Source organism: Sceloporus occidentalis, unplaced genomic scaffold (genome assembly GCF_023333645.1).
Source record: "Sceloporus occidentalis isolate IW3139 unplaced genomic scaffold, rSceOcc1.0.p SCAF_169, whole genome shotgun sequence".
Taxonomy (NCBI): domain Eukaryota; kingdom Metazoa; phylum Chordata; class Lepidosauria; order Squamata; family Phrynosomatidae; genus Sceloporus; species Sceloporus occidentalis.
In genome coordinates, this window is record NW_028317149.1 from 641,041 (window position 1) to 668,056 (window position 27,016).

Consider the following 27,016-nt stretch of genomic DNA (forward strand, 5'->3'; position numbering starts at 1 on the left):
TAAATCAAGTTAAGAATTTAAAATTATTACATGAAATAATTGGAGGTTTATTGATCATCAGATACAATTGATAATTGCATTAGTATATACCGTAATTAGTATAACATAAATGAAGCAATATGATTTTTCTGGGAATGCAGCTCACTATACTGTGTATCCTTCATTCTTGCATGCGTCATGTGATGCTGCGTGACCACGTGTATTGTGCATCTGTTCTCCATCTCCCAGGGCCACTGCTTACTTACGATAATACCATACACTGACATCCACACACATTCTGTACGAACCTAACACTAACGCCATACACTAACACATACTTACACTCTCTCACACAATGTGGTCAGACACACACACACACCATATGCCAACATACACATATGCCAGTGCCTTATGATAACACACACAACACCATCTACGCCAAGACAACACTCTTATCCACATACACACACTAGCACTATACATATATAAAACACACAGACTTTAACACTACTGAATTTGGAACTAGAATACAGTAGACACGCTGTATCACTATACATATACACATACAGACACTGACTCTGACACTACAGTGTATACACACATGCACTATTTTCACCTCAAGCAGACCTGTAACGCCAACACATGTCTTCTACCTTGTTGTCTCATAATGCACACTACCTGACCTCGCTGGGTGCCTTAGGGCTTTACTGGAGCCAATGGGGGTGGCTTAAAATAACGAAAAGAAAAAACCACAAGCTCCAGATAATTAAGTTAAGTTCCTACTTTAATCGCTTGTCAACTATGTTTATGAAAATGTATTTTGTGACGTGCCAATTTTTAAGTTAACCGTCTGGTGATAATATTGTAACTAGAGTTTGTTATAATTGGCAGCAAATTGATATGGGGAGTGGATGTGGGCAAATACAAAAGGGGCAAATTCTGCAGACTGACCCCAACCCTCCATTTGGCAACATTATGAACATTTGAAGAGACCGCTCGGCTATCATATATAGTAGTTCATATGATGGCTAGAGTCATTGATGACATAAGACACCTTCTTCTAGCCCAAATGGTGACATTGTCAGTGTTTTGGCATTGGCAATGACTTTATCGATGTTTTTCCAGCAGTGATGAACAAAAATCCTTCCTTCGCTGTGAGACCCCTGTCCCGATCTGGCACTCGGTTTTCTTCCTGAAGAGATGAGAGTTGGTGTGAATATTTCATGACAGCTGAATGTTGCCAAGAGAACAAATGTCACCCAATCTCACACATGCAGATCAGATTCCTTCTTCTACTTATTCGCCTAGGTTAAAAATGAAGAACAAAAACTTTATATAAGTGTTTCAGGAAGTATTTCCTTCTGCCTTTGTGCCTTCATTGTTTAATGACATTTAGTCTTGGGATGTGTTTGTGTGCATGTGCATAATATTTGTCCCTTTTTTGTATTTTTGGTCCAAATGTTATTGTGCATTCATAATCTTATTCTGTGAGCTAAGACTTTTGTTGGAGGAGGGTCAGGGAAGCAGGACATGTGATGATTCTAATTTATCTTTACTGGAATGTCAGTTTAAACAATGGTCTTTTGTCTTTGGTCAGTGAAAGAATGTATATATTTATCAATGATTCTGTTTTTTTATTCTGTCAGGCAAAATATATATCGCATTGTATCGATGAAATCAAACAGGAGCTTAAGCAGGACAACATAGCCGTGAAAGCCAATGCCGTCTGCAAGCTTACATATGTGAGTCTTTCTTATTTTTATTAATTTTCTCATCAGGATCATCATCGTTACTGTGAAGTGTTGGCAGGAAAGGTTTATTTAGGTTTGCTAATCTGTTTCTTTCATGTTCTGTTGCCGTGTATCGAATATCAATGAAACATTTTAATTGTGTTATATATATATATATATATATATATATATATATATATATATATATAAGCAATATTTAACTTTTAGAGCACAGTAGGCTTTATTCACTAAACCATGAGCAAGTAGCAGTAAGGTGAAGCGTTTTGTCAATCAACTACACTGAGCTTCCGCTGCAGGATGAGCTGTTGGCCCTGCATCATGTATTGTTATAGGAGTGAGATGAAATTCGAGGAAAAAAATGTCTACAGTTAAGTTTCGGTGCCAAAAGTGGGTAAGAAAAAATGTTGTTTTTGAGTGTAACACTCATTCTTATGTGATTGTCTCCTGCAATCGCAGTTTCAGCCTACAGAATCACTCCGTGGGATTGATCACTGTGCCGGGGGCGATCACCATGATTGTGGCGACATGGGGGCATTTTTTAGGGATTTAACAGGCTGACAAACACCTAGGCGCCAGGGCAAAATGCTCAGTCGCCATGGCGACCTGGCGCCTGGGATTTCTCGAGCCCTGGATTATAGGGTAGAATTACCGGCCCCTTACATTTTTTTTTCTATATATATGTGTGTATATATATATATATATACATATATAATGTATATATATATATGTATGTAAAAAGCTTACAATATTTATTAAGATTAAATAGCCGCCTTTCCGTCTGTATTTTTCTCCCCTTTGTATTTCTCTGTCCTCAGCCTTGTTCCCGTCTTTTGAAAAGTGTAAATTGCTTTTGCAGGAAATATAATCACGAGAAGCGTTGGGAGGTGCAAATCAGATGCTTGCTAATTTGTATGCCTCTGGGGAATATTTTGTGTTTTAACAGTTACAAATGCTGGGCTATGACATCAGCTGGGCTGCCTTCAATATCATCGAAGTGATGAGTGCATCAAAGTTTACATTTAAGGTAAGTAACCAATACCAATACATTTTTTCATATATTTGTCCATATGACACTGCCTTATTACTATATAGTAAGTGTTCTATGGTCCTGACTGTATATATTCCTGTTTTGACAGAGAATCGGATACCTTGCTGCCTCACAGTGCTTTCACGAGGGGACAGATGTGATCATGCTGACCACAAACCAGATTAGGAAGGTGATTGCTCCAGCTAACACATACACAGTTTGTCTGGGCTAAATAAATGACTAATTCATTGGTGTTTCCTACTGGCAAATAGCAGTTTTCCTTCTGACCTGACCTGGGCTGGACTGGCACTGTGTGCAGTGTTCTACGGCACAGAGTCATCAGATGTACCATTGTCAGTCTGACCTACTCGGTTCTCACTAGTGCTCCAAGTTGAATGGCCATAACATAGAACCTCCCTGTCCAAGTTGAGAATACTGACCTACACAGAGGCAGGTCCTTGTCTACAAAACAAGGGGCCAAATTGCCCTTGTTGGGTGATCATGATCACTGTGTGCTGCTCAAGGTACCACTTAGAAGTGACATCTCTGATTGCCACAACTGGCATGTAGTAGATTGTGCCTGGCGCCACCTGGCTTTGATGTGGAGCGGACGATATGATGCTGTTAAATGGTTCTGTGTCTGTGCTAAACTTCATCGTTTCGTTCCAGGATCTGAGCAGCCCAAATCAGTATGATACGGGAGTTGCCCTTACTGGTTTGTCATGCTTTGTCACTCCTGATCTGGCCAGGGATTTGGCTAACGACATCATGACGTTGGTAAGTGTAAGGATATTCAAACATGACTATATACTGAATCACTGCAAGCGGCTCTCAAACTGTTCTGAAACTAAAACCCCTATAACTCTTAGAAATCACCCTAAAAAATGTGTGACTAGCTAAGTATCACAAGGGTGCTTGTTCCAGAACAGTTGCCTGAGGGCTGGCTACCTTGCTTCCTTGCACCTAGGGGAGGTAGGTAGGGGAGCCCCCAACTGCAGCATGGCTGTCCCCCACCTCCCCTATCTTATTATCTGGCTCATAACATTTAGCTAGTAAGTTTTTGGATTTCTTCAGTATTTTCCATAATAAATACACTGAAACAATGAATTGCATCTTTAACATGCCGTTTTTTATGGTAATTTCATATAAGGCATTTTCAAAATTTGCCAGAATGTATAAGTAACCCTTGGGGGTTTTTTACGGTGGAAATTTTAGTTCAGTTTAGTATTTTGATATTTCTTTATGAAGTAACTTATTAAGTGCAGTATTGTTAGCTGCTTAATTCCAGGTACAGTGCATCTGACAATCTAAAAGCGGGCTGTAGCATCATTATAGCTAAAATGGTTTGTGTTTAGCTGACATTTTTTTACATGGATTTGTAAGGACATTCATTTTTACTAAAGCAATTCAAACAAATAAGTTCTAGCTCAAAGGCATCATAAAACGTGGGTTATACATCAGAATTGTATAGCACCTGCAACCTTTCAAGGAGAGTGTAATTGGTGTGGACCCAGTGCTTTACAGAGGCTAGATTACTTATCAAACCCTTTACATCTACCAAGCCTTGACCGTTACTAGTACATTTTGGATATCTCTCTACCTAGCTGCTGTTTTATGCCTTTCAGATGTCCCACACTAAGCCTTATATAAGGAAAAAATCAGTTCTGATAATGTACAAAGTGTTTCTGAAGTACCCAGAGTCCCTACGTCCCGCTTTCCCTCGCCTTAAGGAGAAGCTAGAAGACCCTGACCCAGGTGGGCATCGCAAGTCTCATCGAGAACCCCGTAACCTTTAAGTTATTTCTGTTTAACTGGAACGAAGGTTGAATTCTGTAAAATGTCTCACTCCTGTCTTCTAGGTGTCCAGTCTGCTGCTGTTAATGTAATTTGTGAACTTGCACGCCGAAACCCTAAAAACTACCTGTCCTTGGCACCTCTGTTCTTTAAGTTGATGACTTCTTCTACCAACAACTGGGTTCTTATTAAAATAATAAAGCTGGTAAGCACAGTGGCATACTTGTCTTGTTCCTAATTAACAGTTTCACTGCAAGGTGTTATATTCACACATTGCATCAAAAGTGAGACAGAAATAAGAACCACACGTAGAGTGTTTCTATGTCTTAGATTAGCATTTAGCTTGCTTTTAACCAATTTGCTAAAGCTGGCCACACACAAAAGCCAAACTTTATAGCGTGGATCCACCAAGGTAATTTTTCTTGGGTACAACGGTTGCCAGTTAATCATTTTGTGCATTGAACCACCGTTTAGTTGCAACACGTCACCGGTCGTTCTTCATGTTGCACCCTTGGCCAAATCAGACAAGCTCTTGATAAAAGCCCAAGAATCCCCTGTGCGTAATCATGACCTTGCAGCTCCACAGCGCTGTAATAATACGTTTTCCAGAGTTGTTTAAAATAATTTAACCTCTTGGTAAAGATATTGTTACATCTATAAATAAGACACTATTACTAGGTTTTATTTATTAATATTTCATTTTATAAAATTTTTTTTTTTTTTCCTGATGTCTGACCTTACCGTTTCCCTTGCGTTAGTTTGGTGCACTAACTCCTTTGGAGCCAAGGCTGGGGAAGAAACTGATTGAACCACTCACGAACCTAATACACAGGTGAATTGTCCTTATACTTATTTTTCTGTGTGATACAGATAATCGGGGACTAGACTGTAACCAAAATTTCCCTTTGGAGTAAAAGTGATATTTTACACTACGCTATTACTGTTAATGATTGGGCTTGGGCACCCACGCTCCCAGCAGCCTGGTTGCACAGCTAGCGTATGGGTGCTTCATTCCCTCCTCATTGTGTGCATGTAGCCAAAAGTTGTCCCATGCTCGATACGCACAACTGCACGCCGCTCTTTCATATCAGACCCTTACTGGATGTAGAAGTGCTGTGTGTGGTGCAGTATTGATGGTGAGTGAGCTTGTAGGGCACCGGCTGTTTGCCAAGTGTGCTGGATGGCCAGTCCTGGCCTGCATATCATTCAGACCACTGTTTATTGCCCTTAAACTTTGTGATGCATCTACAATAAACTTGCCAAGCTTTTTACTCTGTGTTAAAAGTCCAACACTGAGCTGCTCAAAGCTGCAGAATTCTTAATTATCTTGGGTTCACTTCCACAACAAATGTGACCTGCCGTTCAAGTAATGAAAGGGAAGAGAGGCCCCCGCAGCTCGGCTCTCATTGTTGTTTCTTCTAATGATGCCCCAGACATCCTTTCCGTATTTCACTTTTCCCTATATATATCTTTTAATCCTCATGTCTCCTTTTACAGCACATCTGCGATGTCTCTTCTGTATGAATGTGTGAACACTGTCATAGTAGGTAAGAAACTTTGGATCCAGCAGACCAGTTTGAATAGAGTCACTTTTGTGTTTGACATTGGATATTCCTTCTTAATCCTTCCTAATGCTGCTCTGTGCAGCAAGGCCTCACCGTGTAATTGTGTATGTGTTATGTACCATATACTTAAAATATTCATTTTTTTTATTTATTTTTTTTTGAAGTTTTGATATCTCTCTCATCGGGAATGCCCAACCACAGCGCTAGTATACAGGTATATTCTTAATATTTTATTCCCAATTTCAACTATACCACTAGAGAGATAAAAGCTAATTTATTTGCTTCGCTCTCTTATAGCTCTGTGTGCAGAAGTTAAGAATTCTGATTGAAGATTCTGATCAGAACTGTGAGTGAATTTTGAAGCACGTCCCAGTATGACACTCGTTTTGGGTGGGACTAAATCGGCTGTATTTTTGTTCTCTCTTTTTTTGACCATCGTTTTCTTTCCTTAGTGAAGTACCTTGGCTTACTAGCCATGTCAAAGATTCTGAAGACTCATCCCAAATCTGTTCAGTCCCACAAGGATCTAATCCTACAGTGTTTGGACGACAAGGACGAGTCAATCCGACTTAGAGCACTTGATCTGCTGTACGGAATGGTACGATGAACTAAAGTTATTTTATGTGCTTGCATATTATGAAATATTGGAGTACTTAAGTGATTCATAACTACGCTTCATTTTTTTGGTTGAAATTCATTGTTGCTTCTATATCAGTCTGCTTCCTTGTGCCGTAAAGTACACCTTAGTACTTACAAAAATCAGTTGGATTTGTTCACTAACGTGGGAGTTTCCGGGAGAATTTTAATTTGATTTCACGAAATTTATTATACATTACGAATGGCCAAAACCTGGCACTTGTCTCCTCCAAAAAGGTTTCATTCATGTGCAGGACCAGCTTTTATTAAGCAAATACTCTCCTACTCGATCCCTACGTTCTTCCCATGGGCTAAGGCTCTCCTCCTCACTCATCACCTCTTCCTTTTCCCGTCTACAAGATTTCACTCGAGCTGCCCCATATCTCTGGAATCTACTCCCAACAAACCTTCAGCATTCTCCCTCCCTCCCGACATTCAAGAAACATCTCAAAAGCCACTTCTTCAGAGAAGCTGCACCATCTTAGCCGCTATAACTTCCTTGTCATTGATACAACCACCACACTACCTCTCACCCTTTCTCTATGCCTTATGTCTGTTACCCCATTTCCCTCTAGATTGTAAGCTTGCGAGCAGGGCTCTCTCCACCTAATGTATTGGTTTGTCTTAGTCTGTCAATTCTCGTCTTGTCATACCCCTTGAACTTATGTATTGTATTAAGCGCTGCGTAAACTGTTGGCGCTATATAAATAAAAGATAATAATTTAGCATAAGCTCACAGGAGGCAGCCCTTCATAATCCATAGTGAAATTGATGAGCTGAAACAAATTCCTACAATAGAGCAGTCTTGTAATCATTGAAATGGCTTTTGTGGCATGTTAGAAGAGAGATGTAAACAGTATTCCAGAAGCCGCTTTCGTCAAGCTAAATATATATATACAAAATTACAGGCACTTACAGGTCTTTAGAATGAAACAGTTGTCTACATTTTTGTTTTACATACGTGCTCCTCTGGACGCTTGTGTACGCTGATGAGGGGTCTGCCTGCATGGAGTTTTTAATTAGGCTAATACTAATGTTGCAGTTCATAAATGTGTCTGGATTAGAAAACTGTCTCTTAATTTAGTTAAATCATATGTATCGCTACACTACACAAAACTATTTCCTGTAACTATATATTCAAGAAAAAAGCAAACAATCTGTTTCTAGTTTACTGGCTGTAAACATGGTTATTCCGTAGACCTTTATCCTCTGGTTATTGGAAATTGTTCTATTGTTATACAGTTCATACTTGTGCTGCAGACCAAAGTTTGTCATGTTACCAATATGGCAGACAGTATGGACTCATCTTGGCTGGTTGACAAATTTAGAGAAGCCTACTCAAAACACCACTGTGTTTGTTTTAGAGTTAGATGTTGTGCATTTGTTGCCTATAATTGGTTTATTCAAAGTATTCTGCTTATCTGTACTGTAAAATATTTCCAACCAATTGACAATTTTAGTATTTTGTAATACTTTTTACACTGTACTTTCGCTCATTGCTTGATTCTTCCATGTTTCTACATATAGGTGTCCAAAAAGAACCTGATGGAAATAGTCAAGAAGCTAATGATTCATGTTGACAAAGCAGAGGGCACAGCATACAGGGATGAGCTATTGACCAAAATCATTGATATCTGTAGCCAGTCCAACTATCAGTATATCACTAACTTTGAGTGGTTAGTACTTTTCCCTGGTTGTTTGTTTTTATGCTTTTGTTTGTGGTTTGTCAGTACATGTAGAACAGTTGACATAGCCATGGGTGTTTGATATTTTAGAAGAGACTTAATGTCTGACTATTATTTTATAGGTATATTAGCATCCTTGTTGAGCTCACTCGCCTGGAAGGCACTCGTCATGGCCATTTGATTGCAGCTCAGATGCTTGATGTGGCCATCAGAGTGAAGGCCATTCGCATGTTTGCTGTATCTCAGATGGCAACACTCCTGGACAACGCACATCTGCTGGCCAGTAACACCCAGCGGAATGGAATTTGTGAAGTCCTCTATGCTGCTGCTTGGATCTGTGGAGAGTTTGCAGAGTAAGACTTTACTAATTTACAAGTAGTTTACAATGCATTGAGTTGAAATCAGCACATTCATATTTTTGCTTGGTTTATCACTGGTACATTAGCTATCAGCCAGTAAAATTAAAATAGCACATTTTATCTCTGAAATGTATCTGCCGAAAAGGGCATTATCGTCAAAATGCCGAAATAAGAAAAAGGCCGAAAATAATTGTCTGCAGGGGCACTGCTGCTAAGCTGTGTGTACCTTGTACCTGCCAGGAGAAGCAGGAACCCATAACTCTGCTCCGTTCCTTCTTCCCCTGTGCGGGACAAGAGAAGTTGTTCGTACTGAGTGGGAAACACAGTGGGAAACAGCAGGGCCCCTGCAGAAGTCAGCAAGTGAGAGATCTGCAGTTCAGGTAAGGGGGTGGGGGAGGTTGTATGAGCAAGTATGCGTGATTAGGCTGTAATCACACTCCTATCATGCCCAGGTTCCAGCATTATTGGAGTGTGATTGCTTTTAGCAATTTTAGCAATTATGATATATATATATATATATATGTATGTTTTATGGTCCAATTTTGGTGTGTTTACTTTTAATAAAAGTGTGTTGGGTTTTTTGTTGGGGGGGGGGTCATTTTCGGTTTTGGCCGAGTGAATGCTGAATTTTCAGTTTCGGTCCAGAACTTTCATTTCGCTGCGTCACTAGTGTATAGTAATAAACAATTCATGCTGCTAAATTGGTAGTTTCTTAAATATATTTCCTGCATCTCCTTCTTCAGACACCTGGCTGAACCACAACAGACGCTGGAGGCCATGTTGAGGCCGAAGGTCACTACTCTGCCAGGACACATCCAGGCAGTGTATGTGCAGAATGTGGTGAAGCTGTATTCCTGTATCCTACAGCGCAAAGAGCACGAAGGAGACCACGAAGGAGCCCAAGAGATCACACAGCTTATGATTGAGCGTCTCCCTCAGTTTGTGCAGAATGCAGACCTTGAAGTTCAGGAGAGGGTAATACAGATTTTCTTTTGGTGGGCTTTGCAAAGTGCATTTTAGATACAAATAGGGCTGCAACTAACGATTATTTTAATAATCGATTAGTTGGCCGATTATTTTTCCGATTAATCGATTAATCGGATAAAAAAAAACAATATGCAAATTTTTTGTTTATTTAAAATTTAATGAACTGGATGTTAAAAAACAACTTAAAATTTACATTAACATTCTTATTTTGTTATGATGTAATAAAAAAACAATATGTTCAAAGTACAAAAACCCAAACACAATATTTATGAAACAAAATAACCCCAAACATTCTGAAAAGAGGTGGACTATTACTGTTCAAGAAACTTTGCCCCAGCCCTGGCACTTTGCACCCAGCACTTTGCCCCAGCCCTGGCACTTTGCACCCAGAACTTTGCACCCTGGCACTTTGCACTGTGCCCCTGCACCCAGTCTCCAACTCTGCCCTACACTCACGCCCTGCACCCACACTCACGCCCTGCACCCACACTCACGCCCTGCACCCACACTCACGCCCTGCACCCACACTCACACCCTGCACCCACTCTGCCCTGCACCCAGTCTCCAACTCTGCCCTGCACCCAGTCTCCTGCCCTGCCCCCACACTCACACCCTGCCCTGCATCCCCACCCCCACTCTGCCCTGCACTCAGTCTCCTACCCTGGCCTGCCCCCCCACCCCCACTCTGCCCTGCATCCCCTGAAACCCCACCCCCACCCCCGCGAATCGCTCTGTGCGAATGGAGCCACTCGCACAGAGCGAACCGCTCTGTGCGAACGGAGCCACTCGCACAGAGCGAACCGCCACACGCAACTAAAAGAAGGCGGAGAGTGCAGCGGAAGCGGGGAACGCTCGCGGAGGTAAGTAAAAGGAGGCGAGTGCTCCAACAACGAATCGTTCACTCGATTAATCGATAACGGAAATCGTCGACAACGATTTCCGTTATCGATTATTATCGATTTTATCGATTCGTTGTTTCAGCCCTAGATACAAATATATAATTTTATGAGGGAGTTAGACTAATAAAACTGTATGATAAAGACATTGTCCCTGTATAGGTATTGGTACAGATTGGTATTTTCCAAACCATCTGCCAGACATGTATGCCTCTATAAATTTTGTTCTAATAACTGAAATGCAGAGTTTGTTCCGCCACCATGCCTTTTGATCAACGTAGTCATGGTAATGCTATATCCACCAAAAGAAAGCCAACGTTTTGGGGTACAACGTGTTTTGTGGTTTTTTTGTGTATATCTCTTGTAGTGTGAGTAATATACCCTATACATAAAGTAGTCTGTCTTCATCACTTTTACTGTAAACCATTTACTGAACACAAAGAAATTTAGCTTCCTTGTGTTTTGGTTATTAAAGGTGCAGTTTTTTAGAACATTTTATAAACAATTTGCGTAATAAAAGGAAACAAATACAGCATTCTCCTCCTATACGCTACCAAAACAACTTAAATGCCTTTCCTGCAGACTGCTGTACATAACCTGTTGGGTTTTTTTTTTTATTTTTATTATTACAGGCTTCATGTATATTGCAACTTATCAAATATATCCAGAAGCTACAGGCCAAGGAGGTCCCAGTTGCAGAGGAGGTGATGGCTTTGTTTGAAGGAGAGTTAAATCCTGTTGCCCCCAAAGCCCAGAAGAAGGTCCCAGTTCCAGAGGGGTATGTAGATTTACTTAATACCACCTTAGTTTTGGGATTAGGGCTGTTTAGATGATCAAACCTGTGATACATGGAAGTATTTAAATAGAAATTTGATTTTTTTTTTTGTATGTAAAGAACAGGCCATGATTTGTTTTCAGAATACAAAACACACCAGCTAGAAAACCAATATTCAGACTAATCCATCCTGTACTTCAAAAAAGAATCGTATTACAGACGAAACGCTAAGATATTTTTGTACCCTGAAATACTGGTTGCACTCACTAGACTCGTAGCGTGCAGGAGATTATGGCTTCTCTGAGTGAAGCGAGTTAGGGAAAAACGTCTTTAAATGTTAAATGATATCTACTTATTATTATCAGCCTAGACCTGGACGCGTGGATCAATGAACCACCATCTGATAGTGAATCTGAAGACGAAAAACCCAAGGCCATCTTCCATGAGGAAAAGCAAACGCATGGAAGGTCAACTCGGCCAGAAGTAGATGAGGAAGAGCTCGCACGGGTATGGATTCGTGGAGTATCCCCATCCTATTAACCAGTTGTCCCATCTTGTCAACCTATTACTAAATCCTCACACTTATTGCCTTAAGCATTTTCTTTTACTCATTCTAACCAATGTTTGCCACTATGGTATTGCTTTAATTTAATCTAAATTTTTCAGGTTACATTTACGTTTTGGCAGTGTTCAGGTAGAAATGCCTAGCGTGCCAAATAGATGGTGTATGTAGCCACAATAATCCTAAAGCACCTTAAGGTCGAGGTCTGTCATCTACACATAAGGAAGCATCTGCAGCAATTTTTCTATGCCTTTGTTCAATCTTTTTTAACCCCTGTTTTACGCTTGGGTTCCCACACAAATTATATATTGTTTTCAAAGGGTTTTATTTTGAAACCATATCCATACGTAATATATGTATTGGATCTTATAGCAGAAACATTGAGAACAGGTTTTGTTTTTAGCCATTATAAATTGTACACAGATTAATGGTAATGAGGAAACAAATATCCGTTTAGTTGTTGAGTCTGGGAACTTCTCGTATGCCAAGTGATTTGTTGTCGGGCAAATATTCCCAGGTAATCATCGTGTTCTGTAATCTGTAATTTTCTTTAACAAAATGGGTAATCTTAATTGTGATGAAAAATCACAAAACTATTTTTTTCTGAAAAGTAGAAAACATAAGCTATGTTCATGTAGCTTCTTCTAAAGTGTATAGTAACATATAACATCACTTAACACATGAATTTTGTAAAGGCAAGAATTTTTCCCCCCTGTAGAGACGAGCGGTCCGTAAGGAAGAGCAAGCCAATAATCCATTTTACATCAAGAGTTCTCCGTCCCAACACAAGGTAGTTTGATTGATATATAAACATTGTATGTGTATTGTAGAGATTTCTTACCTATGTTTAAGCAAACAACCTAAAGTGATATTTCAAGATCATATTGTTCTTTCATTTCTCAGCTTTATCAAGAATCTCCTGGTGTTGATCACATCCCTGTGGTACAGATAGATCTCACTGTGCCCCTCAAAGTCCCAGGTATGTTAATACATAGACTGTCTACAAAGCCATCTAAACTACCACCACAGTATTTGTTACATGGGTATGCATACTGTCTGCACACACCAATCTAGTGGTGTATTTGTGAACCTTGACTAGGGCCAGGTGGCGCTTTAATCTGGCTCCATTCTGATGATCCTTGGTGTTCAAGTATTTTTTTTTTAAAGGATGGCTGCTGGACATCAGTCACCTGACTGGTCATATGCTTGTAACGCCTCTTACTTTTCTTGGACAGGACTCCCGATGTCTGATCAGTATGTGAAACTAGAAGAGGAGCGGCGGAGCAAGCAACGTCAAGAGAAGGATAAGAAACGCAAGAAAGAAAAAGAAAAGAAAGGAGGGAAGACAAGGAGACATCGCTCACTGCATACAGAAAGTGATGAGGATATCACCCCTGCCCATCATGTGGACATCCTAACTGAGGAGATGCCCGAGGTCAGACTTTATCTGCTGCCTTTCCCAATTACAATGTGGCGGGAACTGTGTTAGCGCAAACTTTTCCAAGCCACCCCACACAGTTTATGTAAATTATATTGAGCTTTAATGCGATTTTCTTTAAGCTTCATGAAGACTGAATGACTTTAGCTTGGGACATGAGACACATTATGTACACTAGATCGTTGCTTACTACAGCAAAGTGTGGGAACATTTTATTAGAGAATTCCCCAAAAAATATGTATGCTCTTAAGTGGAGTGGGGAAATCATTTGTAGAAATTGGATCCTGTTATCTGAAATCAATAGAATAAATATGGATACCAATTTACCAGACAAACCATTATCTATATGAGTATGACATCTGAAGTTTGTTTTTTTGTTGTTGTGGTTTTTGGGGGGATTTTTTTTGCTAATTGGCTAATAATCCATGAGAGGTGTATTACCGTTTTACGTGACCTCTTGAAAAAAGTTAAAATATTGTCTACAGTACCACAGCTTAACTTGAAATCAATTTAACTTGAGTGATTATGGAACAAGGTAATGTTTTTTGTTTTAGTTTTACTAAATGCAGTGTGCATCAAATTATGAGTCTGTAGTCACATACACTCTAGTCTAGATGATTTATTTCAGTTTGTTCTTGTATTCTACATTTTAATTTTTTTAATGGTCTTCCATAGACGTCTGCGTAATCACGACATTTTTTCTGTTCAGCAGCTGAATATTTATCATTCTATCGTTTCAGAATGCCTTGCCCAGTGATGATGATGATAAGGACCCAAATGACCCTTATAGAGCTCTAGATATAGATTTGGATAAGTAAGTACCCAAATTACATTAATGTTATGTTTCTTTTTCTTTTACATAATCATCCCTGTTACTGTTGGAAAATCAAAACCTGTCTCCAAATGCGTTTATAATATAATATTTTGCCTGGTTTTCTATTTTTCCCAGTAAATGCCTACAGATTTTTGTCATGCATTTTTTTTTTTTTTTTTTTTTAAATTAAAGAAATGATCTGCACCTCTTTAGCTTCTTTTTTTTTATAATAGTTACAAAGGATTGGCCTGCAAATCTTCCAATTGAATAAAAATCATATGCATGACCCACTTTTATGACTTTGAAACATTGGTATTAAATATTCTTGTTAACCCCTGATCATTATTGCGAGGTTTTATGAAGCTTATGACATGATCCACTGTGCTTGGCAGAACCCTAAGAAATATGGGAACGAAAAGTTATGCTTGCCCTACATAAGGGTAATGCTACATATGAATGCTACATGTGCACATAAATATCTAAATGGAGGGAAAAAGTACCCCCCCCCCCGACATTTTATTTATTCACAGAAACATCAGGGATCTCGGATACCTATTTCTTATATTTTCGTATGTATGTATGTATGTATGTATGTATGTGTATCTATGTATGTATGTGTATATATATGTGTGTGTGTGTTCTCTGTGAGGTACTTAACATTGATGGTAGCCGTTGGTACCAGTGTAATTCTGCTGAATGGGCTTACATACCATCAGCCGGAAACAATGCTGAATCAATGGAAATGTATATATTGTGCAAACAAGGACTCCAAAATTGTACAAAAGACAAATTTCGATTTGAACTTTTGCTCGCTTTTGGGATGCTAATTTTTGTTATACTACCTCTCAGGCCTCTAGCAGACACAGAGAAGCTTCCGGTTCAAAGACACAGAAATGCAGAAAGTCTCAAGTCACCGGAAAATGAAACCAATGTGTTAGACCAAAAAACAAAGAAATCCAACAGGAAGGAGAAAAAGCAGTCAGAAACAGACAAAGTGAAGAAAAAAGAAAAGAAAGTAAGTCCGCGATACTGTGCTGAGAAATATAATTTTATATAATGCATTAATAAAGTGTTAAGTATGTATGCAATAATGCATTATTAACATGCTTGCTCAAGATTGTGAAAGCAAGCAGTAATATTTGTGGATCCTACTTTTTTTCTGATAAAGCCATTAAAGAAATTCTAAATTTTGTGTATTTCATAGTGGATACAACATCTCTATCATACAGCTGTGTACCCTGCTGAGATGATCTGTAACTCTTGGAGTGTGCCAGCGACTATTGGCTTTTTGTTCTTGTGGATTGACCAAGACCACAATTTGATTTTAGTCTGAATTTGGTGTCTAGCTCAGCAGAACCGGCAATGAATGTTAATCAAAAAAACTGCTTGAACGTTATAGTTAAGCGTTTTGAGGCATGCATCCATCGACAATAATATTCATCACAACATTACTGTCCTAATCCCGGCTCTTACAAGTTGCGGCTGCATAGTCTTCATCTCTGATTCCCACCATCACAAAGTTAAATGTTGATTTTTTTTTTCCCCACTCCTAACTGAAGTTTTTCCCCTTGCGTTCTCCCGTGTGTGTGTCAAAGCAGAAAAGCAAAGAGAAAGAAGAGAAAATCAAACGCAAGAAATCTGTCCCTAGCAAAGCCAAGGAAGATGAGGTCATTGTGAGGGAAGACGAGGCTATAGAGGAGAAGAAAACAGAAGAGGACCCATCTAATGTAAGCTACTGAAACTTATATGGTCTTTTTAAAAATGTCAGACGATAACAATTGGTTAGTGAAGTGCGGTTTGTTGGCAGTAAGGTATTTGCCCTAGGTTTCTGGACGCTTCTCTCAGTGTCGCTGTGTTATGCTTCCTGCAAGCTGTTGGTTCAGGTTGGTTTCTCAGGGGAATATGAATGTACGGTTAGGGTCAAAAAGAAGCAGAAGGGGATATAGCGCAGTCACATACCTGTTTAAAGTAACAAAATGGGGGGCTGTTGAAAACTGCAATGCAAACATCAGAGATTTCGATATTTCATTGAGAGGGTGTCGCATAAGTAGGGTGATCCATCCTGAACATATGGCATGACCAAGGGGGTCACATTGGCCATTAAATTAGAAAAAAATTTTCTGCTGTCATCTTCCATGTTTTTTTGCATTGTATGACTACAACTTCCTTCTGTATGCAGTCAACCCATTCCTCAGATCTGTCTTTGCCTTTCAGGACATGGATTTCTGGCTTGCTGACACCCAGACACCTGCACAGGCTCAGGTTGGTAGATAGTCATCTGTAGATATTAGTATCAAGGTATCACTCTTAAGATGTATTAATATGAATGACAGACCTGGACTCTCCAATGGTGTAACAATTACTATTTTGAATGCCTTATTGCCTGGGCATTCCCTTCTGGCAGGTGTCAATGCTGACATCTTCTGGCAGCATGGAGGAGAAGAATAGAGAGCCAGATTATGTGGTTTAGCATAACAAAAGCTCTGTAGCAATTTCACAGTTGTATAAATATTAAGCACTCCTTGTCTGTACTCTGGGTATTTTATTTGTACTCTGTATGTAAAAAATATAATATTCCAGCTGCTCTAATGCTATGTATATTTAAGCTGCAGTAACATTAGATATGGTCTAGCTCTGGGGTGGGATGCTGGGGGTCCTGAGCGTACTCTTCTAGGGTCAGGTTATATTGTAAGTCTTCATTTACAGCCTCCTTCTGCCATCAATTCCAAGATAGAGGAACCCCAACATGAAGAGCAAGTAGGTGACGCAAATGAAGAGGAACGGGAAAAAGAAAAGGTAACTTACGCTCCCCACATTATCCTTGATCATATTTTTCTTGATGTTACACACATAAGCTGCATCTCTTACAAGCATGATATGGCTGCATTAGGTCAGAAAACTGAACCACAGCAACAATATTATTCCCATGATTACTAGCGTGAGAACCATTGGAGAATAACATTTATAGTTCAATTAGTTTTGGGATCATCCCACTAATACATGAGATGTGTGTGAACCAAGATATCATTGACCTTTATTACTAAAATACAAGGAAACTGAACTTCTGAGTTTCATAGACTTCACCAGCTGCTACCAAACTGTACCACACTGTATGCAGTTCATACATTAATTTGTTAAACACTGTGAAGTTGGGTCCTAAGATGTGTACTATATACCGCATTTGCTCGATTATAAGACGACCCCCCAAATCTGAATATTAATTTAGGAAAAAAAAGAAAAAGCCTGAATATAAGACGACCCTATAGGAAAAAAGTTTTACTAGTAAATGTTAATTCATCTAAACTATTTTTTTTTTAATAAAAGCTATGATTGAGAAAAATATTTTGTTTTTATTTCCTTCTATTTTCCAACCTGCCCCCCAGTTATGCACATCTGCCCCAGAAATGCCTTATACCCCCTATATGCCACTGTGCCCCATGATATGCCTTTTAACCCTCTAAATGCCACTGTGCCCCATGATATGCCTTTTAACCCTATATGCCACTGTGCCCCATGATATGCCTTTTGACCCCCTATGTGCCACTCTGCCTCCAGAAATGCCTTATACCCCTATATGCCACTCTGGCATTTAGAGGGTTTAAAGGCATATTATGGGGCAGAGTGGCATATAGGGAGGTTTAAGGCATTCAGGAGGCAGAGTGGCGTATAGAGGGTTAAAAAGGCACTTCTGGAGGCAGAGTGGCATTAAGGGGGTTAAAAGGCATTTCACAGAGCACTCTGCCTCCAGAAATGCCTTATGCCCCCATTTAACCCCCCCCCCCAACTTACCGGTGCTTCTGACTTGCCTGTCATGTAGCCGGGGCAGCGTGTAGATTCCACGCAATTACGCTGCAGCCGGAAGGAGGCGTGCGGGGGGAGACAGGAGAATCCAGGTCCCCTGCAGGTGCGGGGGATCTGGATCTTAGTCGTCTCATAGTCGGACCTATTTGAGGTCTGATTATAAAACAACCCCGATTATAAGACGAGGGGTGTTTTTCAGAGCATTTGCTCTGAAAAAACCTCGTCTTATAATCGAGCAAATACGGTATGTTCCTGTGCTACACAATCTCATCCTTGCAGAAATCCCACCGACACAAGAAGAAGCACAAGAAGGAGAAAGATGAGGTGAAGGAGGATAAGAAAGCTCGCAAGAAGAAGCACCATCATCATCACCGCCATTCTCAGGAGGAGCAGACAGAGTCTGTGCAAAATGGAACCCTGGATGAAGAGGAGCCTCTGCCGGTAAGAGAAGTCGGGGATCAACTACTTAAAGGAGGGGGGGGGAGGTTGCTATAATTGTACTTTGAAAGGAAAGAATAAATACTGGTGTGGAGCTACAGGTATTATCTGTTAAGCACCATAATTCCATCTGAAGAAGAGACCTCTGAGGTCCCGAAAGCTTATATAACTTAACATACATTTACTGAGCCAATACCAAAAATAACGGTCTCCATTTTCCGCATTTCTAATATGGCAATATATATTTTTCCTGTTTACCACCCCACACATATAGAGTGGAAGTTGGGGTAAAATGTAAACTCATGCAATTAATAAGAGCGGTTACTTTTTTAAATTTCCAGGGTGCCATTTTTTGTCATTGACATAACCTATATAGGAATCCATTGCCTCTATTCAGTTTGCACAACCAACATTTGATGTTTTTATTGTCTTTTAGCCAATGTCCAGTTATAGAATTTTGGCTGAAAACTCATACATCAAGATGGTGAGTGGTACTTTCATGTATGTATATATTTATTAAGGACTAACAGGTGTACCGGTACATATCATCGTCGTTTAGAGTTAGCGTATAATAAAATGTCAGTCTGTAGACATTACTATATGGCTTATTGTGACATTTCATACATTAAAGTATGATAACACAGAACCAGCAGAAATATAGAATATTCCTAAAATGTCCTGAAATATCAGTGTCAAGAAATTTCCCTTCTCCTGTTTCAGATGTATGATGTTCAAGCAGATCTACAGAAGCAGAGCCAGGTCACAGTTTCCATCATTCTAGAAAATCAAAGTCAGAGCTTCCTAAAGAACATGGAAATTAATGTTCTAGACTCTCTAAATACCAAAATGCTAAGGCCAGAGGGAACCACTGTTCATGATGGGATCCCTGTGCCATTCCAACTGCCCCCAGGTGAGTCTTAGCTAACAAAGTCCAGTCTTGTACTTCTTAAAATGATCCCTAAATATGGTTGTGGCTCGTACTAAGCGTATCTAGAACTGACATACCTTCTGTTGTCTGTCCTGAACTTTCTTTCTCCCTGTGCTAATGGTCTCATTTTGAACTCTCCAGTGAGACCCATGAGAACTGCTTTTGGGCAGTAGCCAAAAAGTCAGTAGACTACCCTTGATATGGATAATTTGTTAGCATTCTGTATTATCATTTTATTAACCCGTTGACCATTAGCATGCCAATCACATGACGGAAATGCTTGCCCTTAAAAACAGTTGATGTGCCTTGCATGTCATGGGGTTAAAAAGGTATAGAAAAACTGAAAACTGCTGCAAAGGCCCCTGTCACTCCACTTAGTGACAGTTGTTGCCCCTCACAATGCAGGTACTGCATTCAACCATGTAAGTCAATAGAGCCCAGCTTAGTGATGAGTAAAATAAAAAACTATAAGGAAAAAAAATAAAAATGGTTAAAATAAAACCAGAATGTGTTAACGTATAAAAATATCTAGTGATGTCACCATCAGGAGACCCACCCTGCTTTTTATGAGCTAAGTTCTAAGTGCTGCATCTTCACAAAAATTCTAGCATAGAAAGAGTTATAAAATACTAGCATTTAAAATCTAAAAGTCTAGTTTTTCAAAAATGTGTGGTTTGGTGGGGGAACTTGAATTGGCTGGCTTCAAAGATGTCACAAATAACACATGGGTGCAGACTGGCCAGATGTCAAAATCCTTCCCCCTTAAAAAAAAAACAACCCCTACGCATGGGTGGTATCGCCGTACTCGGGAGATGGTGAACCGATATTGGGGTGTTTGGCAGTGACACATGTCAGGAACTGACTATTGAAAAACCCTGGGTTGTATAGTTTTTCAAAGTATATAGTTTCATGGGGTAAACAGAATTGGGCAACTTCAAAGATGTCCCAAATAAGACATAGAGGAAGGATGACCAGATTTCCAGAATGAAAAGCTGAATTGCTCATGTCTCAAATGTGGCCTTTTTAGCCCCCAATAACCGGGCCAACCAATAAATAGGAGGTGGTGTTTGACAGTAACACCAAGAGCTGTAAATTTATACCTCTTAAATGTGGCCTTTTAGCCCCCACGAAACTACTACCATCAACTTGGAAAACGTTAAAATAACTGGCATTTGAAATGCCCTGTTGATATGATAAATTTAACTGACCGGCTTCAAAGATGCCTCAAATAGATCATGGGGGCAGAATTACCAGATTTGAAAAATAAATATTAAAATACTACTTGTACTTACTGCCCTACATCTTGCAAAATATTTTTTTTTCTTCAACTTTTGTAGAAGAGTAAAAGGTTTTTCAAATAAGTTTCTAAAAAAAGTCACCATATTTTATAGTAAATTGGATATTAAAATATCAAAAGAAATCCCTTTTTGTCCTGAAAAAAAACATATACCCATATGGGTGGGTACAGTAAATGAGAGAGAACAAATTACAGCTAATAGCGAACACTGTTACAAACAGCCATTGTCCCGAAGGGTGCAGAAAAAAAAAACCTGAAATGAAAGAATCTCTTGTTTTTGCTTGCAGGTGTCTCAAATGAAGCTCAGTTTGTGTTCACAGTCCAGAGTATTATCATGCCCCAAAATCTTAAAGGAACGTTGTCCTTTATAGCAAAGGTGAGGTTTTCTTGTGTAAAAACCCTGGTTTTAAAATTTTTATAGGGCATGTCTGCCCATTCTTTATTTGATTAGTGCGCTCAATTAACAACGCCCCTTTTTATTATTTGTAATGATATTTCTAGAAGTAGGATCATATTTTTCCCCCCCCTGAAATATCTTAATCGCTTAACTCTTATACAGGATGAGGAAGGATCATCCCATGAGAAATTGGACTTCAAGCTGCTCTTCAGCTGTTCCTCTTACCTAATTATGACCCCTTGCTACAGGTGCGTGTTATACATTCATAAACCTCTGAAATAACTCTAAGGCATGGTTTTGTTTTTGTTTTATTTTTAATTTAATTTTGTGTTTTTAAGACCCAAAGGTGTAAAGAGAGGTCAGCAACAGTATAGAAAGAATATAGCAATAGTATACAAAGGTACTAAATAAGCACAACAAAGGTTAATAGAGACTAACTGTGAGCCCTGACTTTTTGGCAAAAAATGTATTTGTGAAGGGAATAAAGGATATAATTAGTGCAGGTAGTATTGCAGATAAATATAATCTATCTTGATTGGCAGCTGCCAACACCAAGGTGCACATCATGACGTCACGATGTCCTACATGTCAACGAGAAACCACATGTGCAATATAATGAGTAAACAAAATAAAATATAAAAAATAGATCAAAGTCTATTACGATGGCATACAGACATGATTAGACATACATCAAAATAATGCAATGTAAATCGTACCGACTCCACATGCACAGCAATTTATTCCTAGAGGTGTGGTTCCAAGGTAATCAGAAATTAAAGATAATCATATAGTTATTTTATATACAGGGAATCACATCCACATTAACTGCTCATACAAGAGCTCCAGTATACCATGTCCAATATACCATTACCAATATTGGCACCCTTGGTAAATATGAGCAAAGAATGCTGTGAAAAGTTTAACCTTTTGATCCAAAAATACACTGCTCCATGATTATCAAACAATTGCACACAGATTTATGCAAGAAAAGAAAAAAAGTTGTGTGGCACAATTATTGGCACCCTTTTAGCCAATCCCTTATGCCAAGATTACAGGTCCGAGTATTTTTCTATACTGCCTGACTGGAGATTACGGGGCAAGGGAGCCAAGACCATTTATTCATACAGAATCTTCTCAGATTCTTTGAATTTTGAGGTCAATGCTGGTGGACTCTCCTCTCCAGTTCACCCCACATGTTTTCTGTGGTGTTCAAGTCAGGGGACTGGGATGGCCATGGTAAGACCTTGATTTTATGGTCAGGTTTATTTTTGAGTTGATTTTGATGTATGTTTTGGATCATTGTTTTGGAAGATCCAACCATGGCATGTTTTACGCTTCCTGGAGGAAGAGGCAGTCAGTTGTTCATTTAATACATGTTGATATTTGGTAGAGTTCATGATGCTATGTATCGTAAGAAAATGTCCAGGTCCCCTGACAGAAAAACTGCCCCAAAACATTAAAGAACCACTACCATATTTAACCATGGGCATGAGGTACATTTCCATATGGCTATTTTACTGTGATCCAAATCCACCTCTGGTGTTCATTGCCAAAAAGCTCTTTTTTGGGTTCCATCTGACCATAGAACATGATTCCATTTGATGTTCCAGTAGTGTCTGGCAATGGAGTTTTTGTTTTTTGGATGAGAGTAGATACTTTTTTTCTTGAAACTCTTTCAAACAACTTGTGGTGATTTTGGTGACGTCGAGTTGTAGTTTTGAAGACTTACTGGCCCTTAGACGCAACTAACTTCAGCAATTTTTCACTCTTGATATTTGGAGATTTTTTGGCCATTGAACCATCCGCCTCATAGTGTCCTCTTCCTGGTTGTTTCATAACATTTCCACTTGACTGGAACTTCTTAATAATTGTCCTGATGGAAATTGGCATTTTTTTCTTATAGCTGCTTCCCATTCTGTGAGGCTCAACAACCTTCTGTCGGACATCACAGCTATATTCCTTGGTCTTACCCGTTGTGACTAAGGGAATTTTACCTAATGTTTATACCCCAGTGAAACAGGAAGTCATGGTTGAACTATTTCCTGTTTCTAGTCACCGAGGTGTACTAAAAATATCAATGGGAATATACTTTTGATGTGAATTAATAGGGGTGCCATTAGTTGTGCCACACATTTAACTTTATCTTTTTGCTAAACCTTTGTTTTGTGTGCAATTGTTTGATATCCATGAGAGCAGAGTATATTTTTTGAGAAGAATGGTTAAACAAAGGTAAATTTTCACTGCCTTTTTTGCACATATTTACCAAGGGTGTCAATATTAGTGGATGGCACTGTATAATGTATAATATATAGTATAGAGCAGACATTAAAGAATCCTATAGTGTTGACCCAGGAGAGTGAAAAAACCCCCCATATTTAAGCAACATTTTAAGACCTATAAATCACTCTCATAAGGATAAGAAAGCAAAGCTATCTATACATACATATCGACTCAATAGGCCTGGTAATAGGAGTATTCCAAGGAGAACATGTACCAGGGGTCTCAGTGAGGAAAATGCCTTGGATTTACATAAGTAGGTCAAACCCAACTCACCGCCTCCACTACTAAGGGCCTCAGAAAATGCAGTATCTGTCCATGAGGGTTTAGGTGTATCTTGCATGAATCCATTGTAGAATCGGTAGGGAAAAGTAAGTCGGTTATTCTCATCAGCAATGCAATAGCCTATTTTCTCTGAACAAAACCCTTAAAACCCTTCAATAAACGATAAGCTAGTGCATTGCTGATAACAATAACCAACTTACTGCCCCCTTCAAATTATTTAGTGGATTAGTTCTCTGAGAAAATGCCAAGAGAAGAAGCACATACAATCAATTCATTGCATTTGACTGTGGTGAAGTGTAAGCAAGTTTTTAAAGGACTGTAGATTACCTTTAGTGAATGCATCTAGTGGCGGTGGAGGCCTGAATTTAGTTGGGTAGCTGTGTAGGCCAATAGATCTAAACTTTTAGGTCTGTTGGGTGTGGAATTTGTAGTCATAAAATGTCCTGCTCTTCCATCCACAGTGATGCATATGCCAAGCTTTTGGAATCAGGAGACCTGAAGATGAACTCTCTCCAAGTTGATTCCACTAGTCTGTCTTTCCACCATCTGCTAGCAAAGATTTGCTTTTATCATCATTTCACAGGTAGCTGTCAGAGGTTTCTGGCAAAAAAAAACCCAACAAAATGTTTTTATTGTTTTAAACCAAAGTTACATCTCACTGTTCTTTTTCTAGTAATTGAGCGAGTTGACTCGTGTGCGTCAATGTACAGCAGGTCTATTCAGGGGCACCACGTTTGTCTACTGGTGAAAAAGGTGAGCAGTCATACTCGTTTAAGTACTAATAACACAAGAGACTTGCAGCTTCAGTTTATTAAGGTGTGACCTACCTTGTCCTTTTGAGGTCTGAATATTAAACTTCAATTTTACTTAGACGCAGGATACTATTTCAGTTACATTACAAAGAATACAAAGGCTTACACTTGTGATGGTATATAGGCATCTCTGAAGGCATTATACTGAAGCTTTGAATGATATGGCCTTCGCTGTTCTTAAGAATGTTTCTTCCAATCCCCCACCCTCCCAAATATCCACATGCTTCATCTACACTGACCTGTTACTTTGCCTTGTATAACCTCTTCTCAGGGCTACCTTTTGGACCTATCTGTCTCCATCCATTCCCTTCCCTTCAAAACAGCCTAGTGCTCTTTGTAAGGAGCGTTATGAGTTTCTCGCCAGATAAAAACCATCAAGTTCAAAATCCTTCAGTCCTGCTTCCTCTAGATTATAAACTGTATGTCCCCATTTTTAATTTCTTTAAGTTGCTGAAGCACATGTTGATGGTATATGAATTACAACCCTCAATAAAAATTTGCAACTGGGCATTTATCAGGATGGCCTGTCAATTCCGTGGATACGCATACTGCGTTTTCATTATAAAGCTATTCTTATCCATTGGTCGCTTGCTTTGTTTTGTTGCTATGTGACTGATCAAGATGAGGTACCAGTGATGCATTTTCTGCACTGATAGCACAAGCGAGCCTTGTTTGCTCATTTCTTTATGTTGATTACTTTTTCTCATGTCTTTAAAGGATGAGAAGTCAATATCCATTGATGGGAAATGCAATGAAGCATCTCTACTAAGCAGCCTTCTCAGCGAAATCAAAGCGACACTGATAGAATCTTGAACAGAAGGATCTCTCTTGTTTTACCGCCTCTCTTCTCTGCATCTCCTGCCAGAAGCACTCAATAGAACAGAAAGTCGAAAGACCCAAAAATATTAATGTAATTGTTCTGATCCAAATGCATGTTTGTCTCTGCAGCTCTATGCAGCAGGAGGCCCAAATATGATTCTGTCCCCCTGAAAGTGGATTCTAATTCTATTTTTTTCTTTCCTCGCCCCTACCCCTTTTTTAAGATCTCAATGTTAACCCCACATTGCCTAGTGGGTGCTGTTTTAATTACAATCCCATTCATTTAACTTTTTTTGCTGCCGTATAGGAGCTGTACTTGACCGCGAAATTGTTAACTCTGCTTTTATTATGGATTGTGAACTTGCAGTGAAGCTCACTGGGCCCTCCTACATATGAAACGATGACCTGCAATATGCAAAGGCTGCTATCCTTTTTTTAAGAAAGAAAAAAAACAACAACTGTGCAGCTATGATTTGGATAGAAGGCATATATTTAAACCTATATATGAAGTGTCTACCAATGTTGAGGAGGAGCTCAGTAGAAGTGTTCACAATGCAACAAGAAACTTCCCTCAACTTGTCTTGCAGTTTTCCGTGTCATACACGAACTGCTTGTAGGAAAAAGAATACTGCATTATGTTACTGTTTATTTTCCTTCCTTTATTTGCCACAAGCCTTGCACCCTCTCTTGTGCTCTATGTTCCCTCTGTATTAGATGGCCTCCCTAAAGTAAGAAGGTCAACAAGACATTCCTTTAAGGGGAACTTTTACCTCCAGTAACTGGAAACCCATATCTCAGTTATTTTTGAGTGTCTTATTTGTGTGATTTTGTTGGGTTTTTTTGTGTGTTGATTCTTGTTCTTTTGTTTTTGTGTGCTCTCACTTTTGCTATTCTCCTTAAGTCCAACTATATATTTGGAAAATACTATAGTCTGTGTTGTACAGTCCGAGTATCATTAAATTAATGGTTCTACACTTTTTTTGCTTTTAAATTGGCATTCGGCAATCCATTCTTAAGCAAGTTGCAGGTCTTTTAACTGCAAAACTAGTAATCATGTGAATTCTGGGGAAATCTAACTGGTGGTGCCTTAATGTAACTCCTAATCATCTTTTCAGATGGACTAAGTGCACTACAGTAATGTGTAACCTTTATTAAATTCTTTATTCAAGAGTTCTGTGACCCAGGCGTGACAGTGCAACAAGGACAGCACTCTTGGATCGTGAGACCAATATTCAATTATTTATTGACAATAAATGGCTATGGAAATGTTACATGTTCAGTGCATCAAAGAATAGAAGTTGGAGTAGCTTGCTGGTCCCAAAAGTTCCCTTCAATTAAAAGAATTGTGCTCTGATTCCTGGGTTATTTACCTGTACAATCACTGCACATTGAGCATAACAGTGGACACAGGGAGAATCTGTCAGTGTGCAATAGAAAAGGTGAATACTGTATACTTAGAAACACTAAAGCCCTGCTTTCCAGTAAAGGCTAATGCATCTTCAGGCGACCCAACAAGTTCTACTGTGTATTGGGGACATTTGTGAAGGTGTGTGTCTTAATCTCTCTAGACATTTTCAAGGTATGTCTTTAGGTGGAGCATTAATGTCTATAAACGTAACAAAAATTAAGACTTGGAGCTTTACATTCCTTACAGAGAGAGTTTTATTTGAAGACAAAATTGCAAAATAGAAATA

General features: G+C 39.2%; 1 protein-coding gene across 1 annotated transcript in view; it reads left to right on the top strand.

Annotated features, from left to right (window-relative positions):
* The window catches only part of LOC149279362 (AP-3 complex subunit delta-1-like), a 29,179-nt gene extending 3,863 nt beyond the window's left edge, over positions 1-25,316 (top strand). Inside the window, exons 2-32 of the mRNA XM_089501265.1 lie at positions 1,626-1,721; positions 2,674-2,754; positions 2,867-2,947; positions 3,427-3,534; positions 4,383-4,512; positions 4,617-4,756; positions 5,310-5,383; positions 6,049-6,098; positions 6,281-6,330; positions 6,414-6,462; positions 6,569-6,714; positions 8,280-8,428; positions 8,560-8,790; positions 9,540-9,771; positions 11,312-11,457; positions 11,820-11,961; positions 12,735-12,806; positions 12,920-12,995; positions 13,252-13,451; positions 14,195-14,268; positions 15,118-15,283; positions 16,483-16,530; positions 16,975-17,064; positions 18,349-18,510; positions 18,944-18,991; positions 19,228-19,417; positions 21,020-21,108; positions 21,292-21,377; positions 24,153-24,274; positions 24,365-24,444; positions 25,221-25,316. Of these exons, the coding sequence (XP_089357391.1) occupies positions 1,626-1,721; positions 2,674-2,754; positions 2,867-2,947; positions 3,427-3,534; positions 4,383-4,512; positions 4,617-4,756; positions 5,310-5,383; positions 6,049-6,098; positions 6,281-6,330; positions 6,414-6,462; positions 6,569-6,714; positions 8,280-8,428; positions 8,560-8,790; positions 9,540-9,771; positions 11,312-11,457; positions 11,820-11,961; positions 12,735-12,806; positions 12,920-12,995; positions 13,252-13,451; positions 14,195-14,268; positions 15,118-15,283; positions 16,483-16,530; positions 16,975-17,064; positions 18,349-18,510; positions 18,944-18,991; positions 19,228-19,417; positions 21,020-21,108; positions 21,292-21,377; positions 24,153-24,274; positions 24,365-24,444; positions 25,221-25,316 (3,504 nt within the window). The remainder of the gene's footprint in view (positions 1-1,625; positions 1,722-2,673; positions 2,755-2,866; positions 2,948-3,426; positions 3,535-4,382; positions 4,513-4,616; positions 4,757-5,309; positions 5,384-6,048; positions 6,099-6,280; positions 6,331-6,413; positions 6,463-6,568; positions 6,715-8,279; positions 8,429-8,559; positions 8,791-9,539; positions 9,772-11,311; positions 11,458-11,819; positions 11,962-12,734; positions 12,807-12,919; positions 12,996-13,251; positions 13,452-14,194; positions 14,269-15,117; positions 15,284-16,482; positions 16,531-16,974; positions 17,065-18,348; positions 18,511-18,943; positions 18,992-19,227; positions 19,418-21,019; positions 21,109-21,291; positions 21,378-24,152; positions 24,275-24,364; positions 24,445-25,220) is intronic.
* The last annotated feature ends 1,700 nt before the right edge of the window (positions 25,317-27,016 follow it).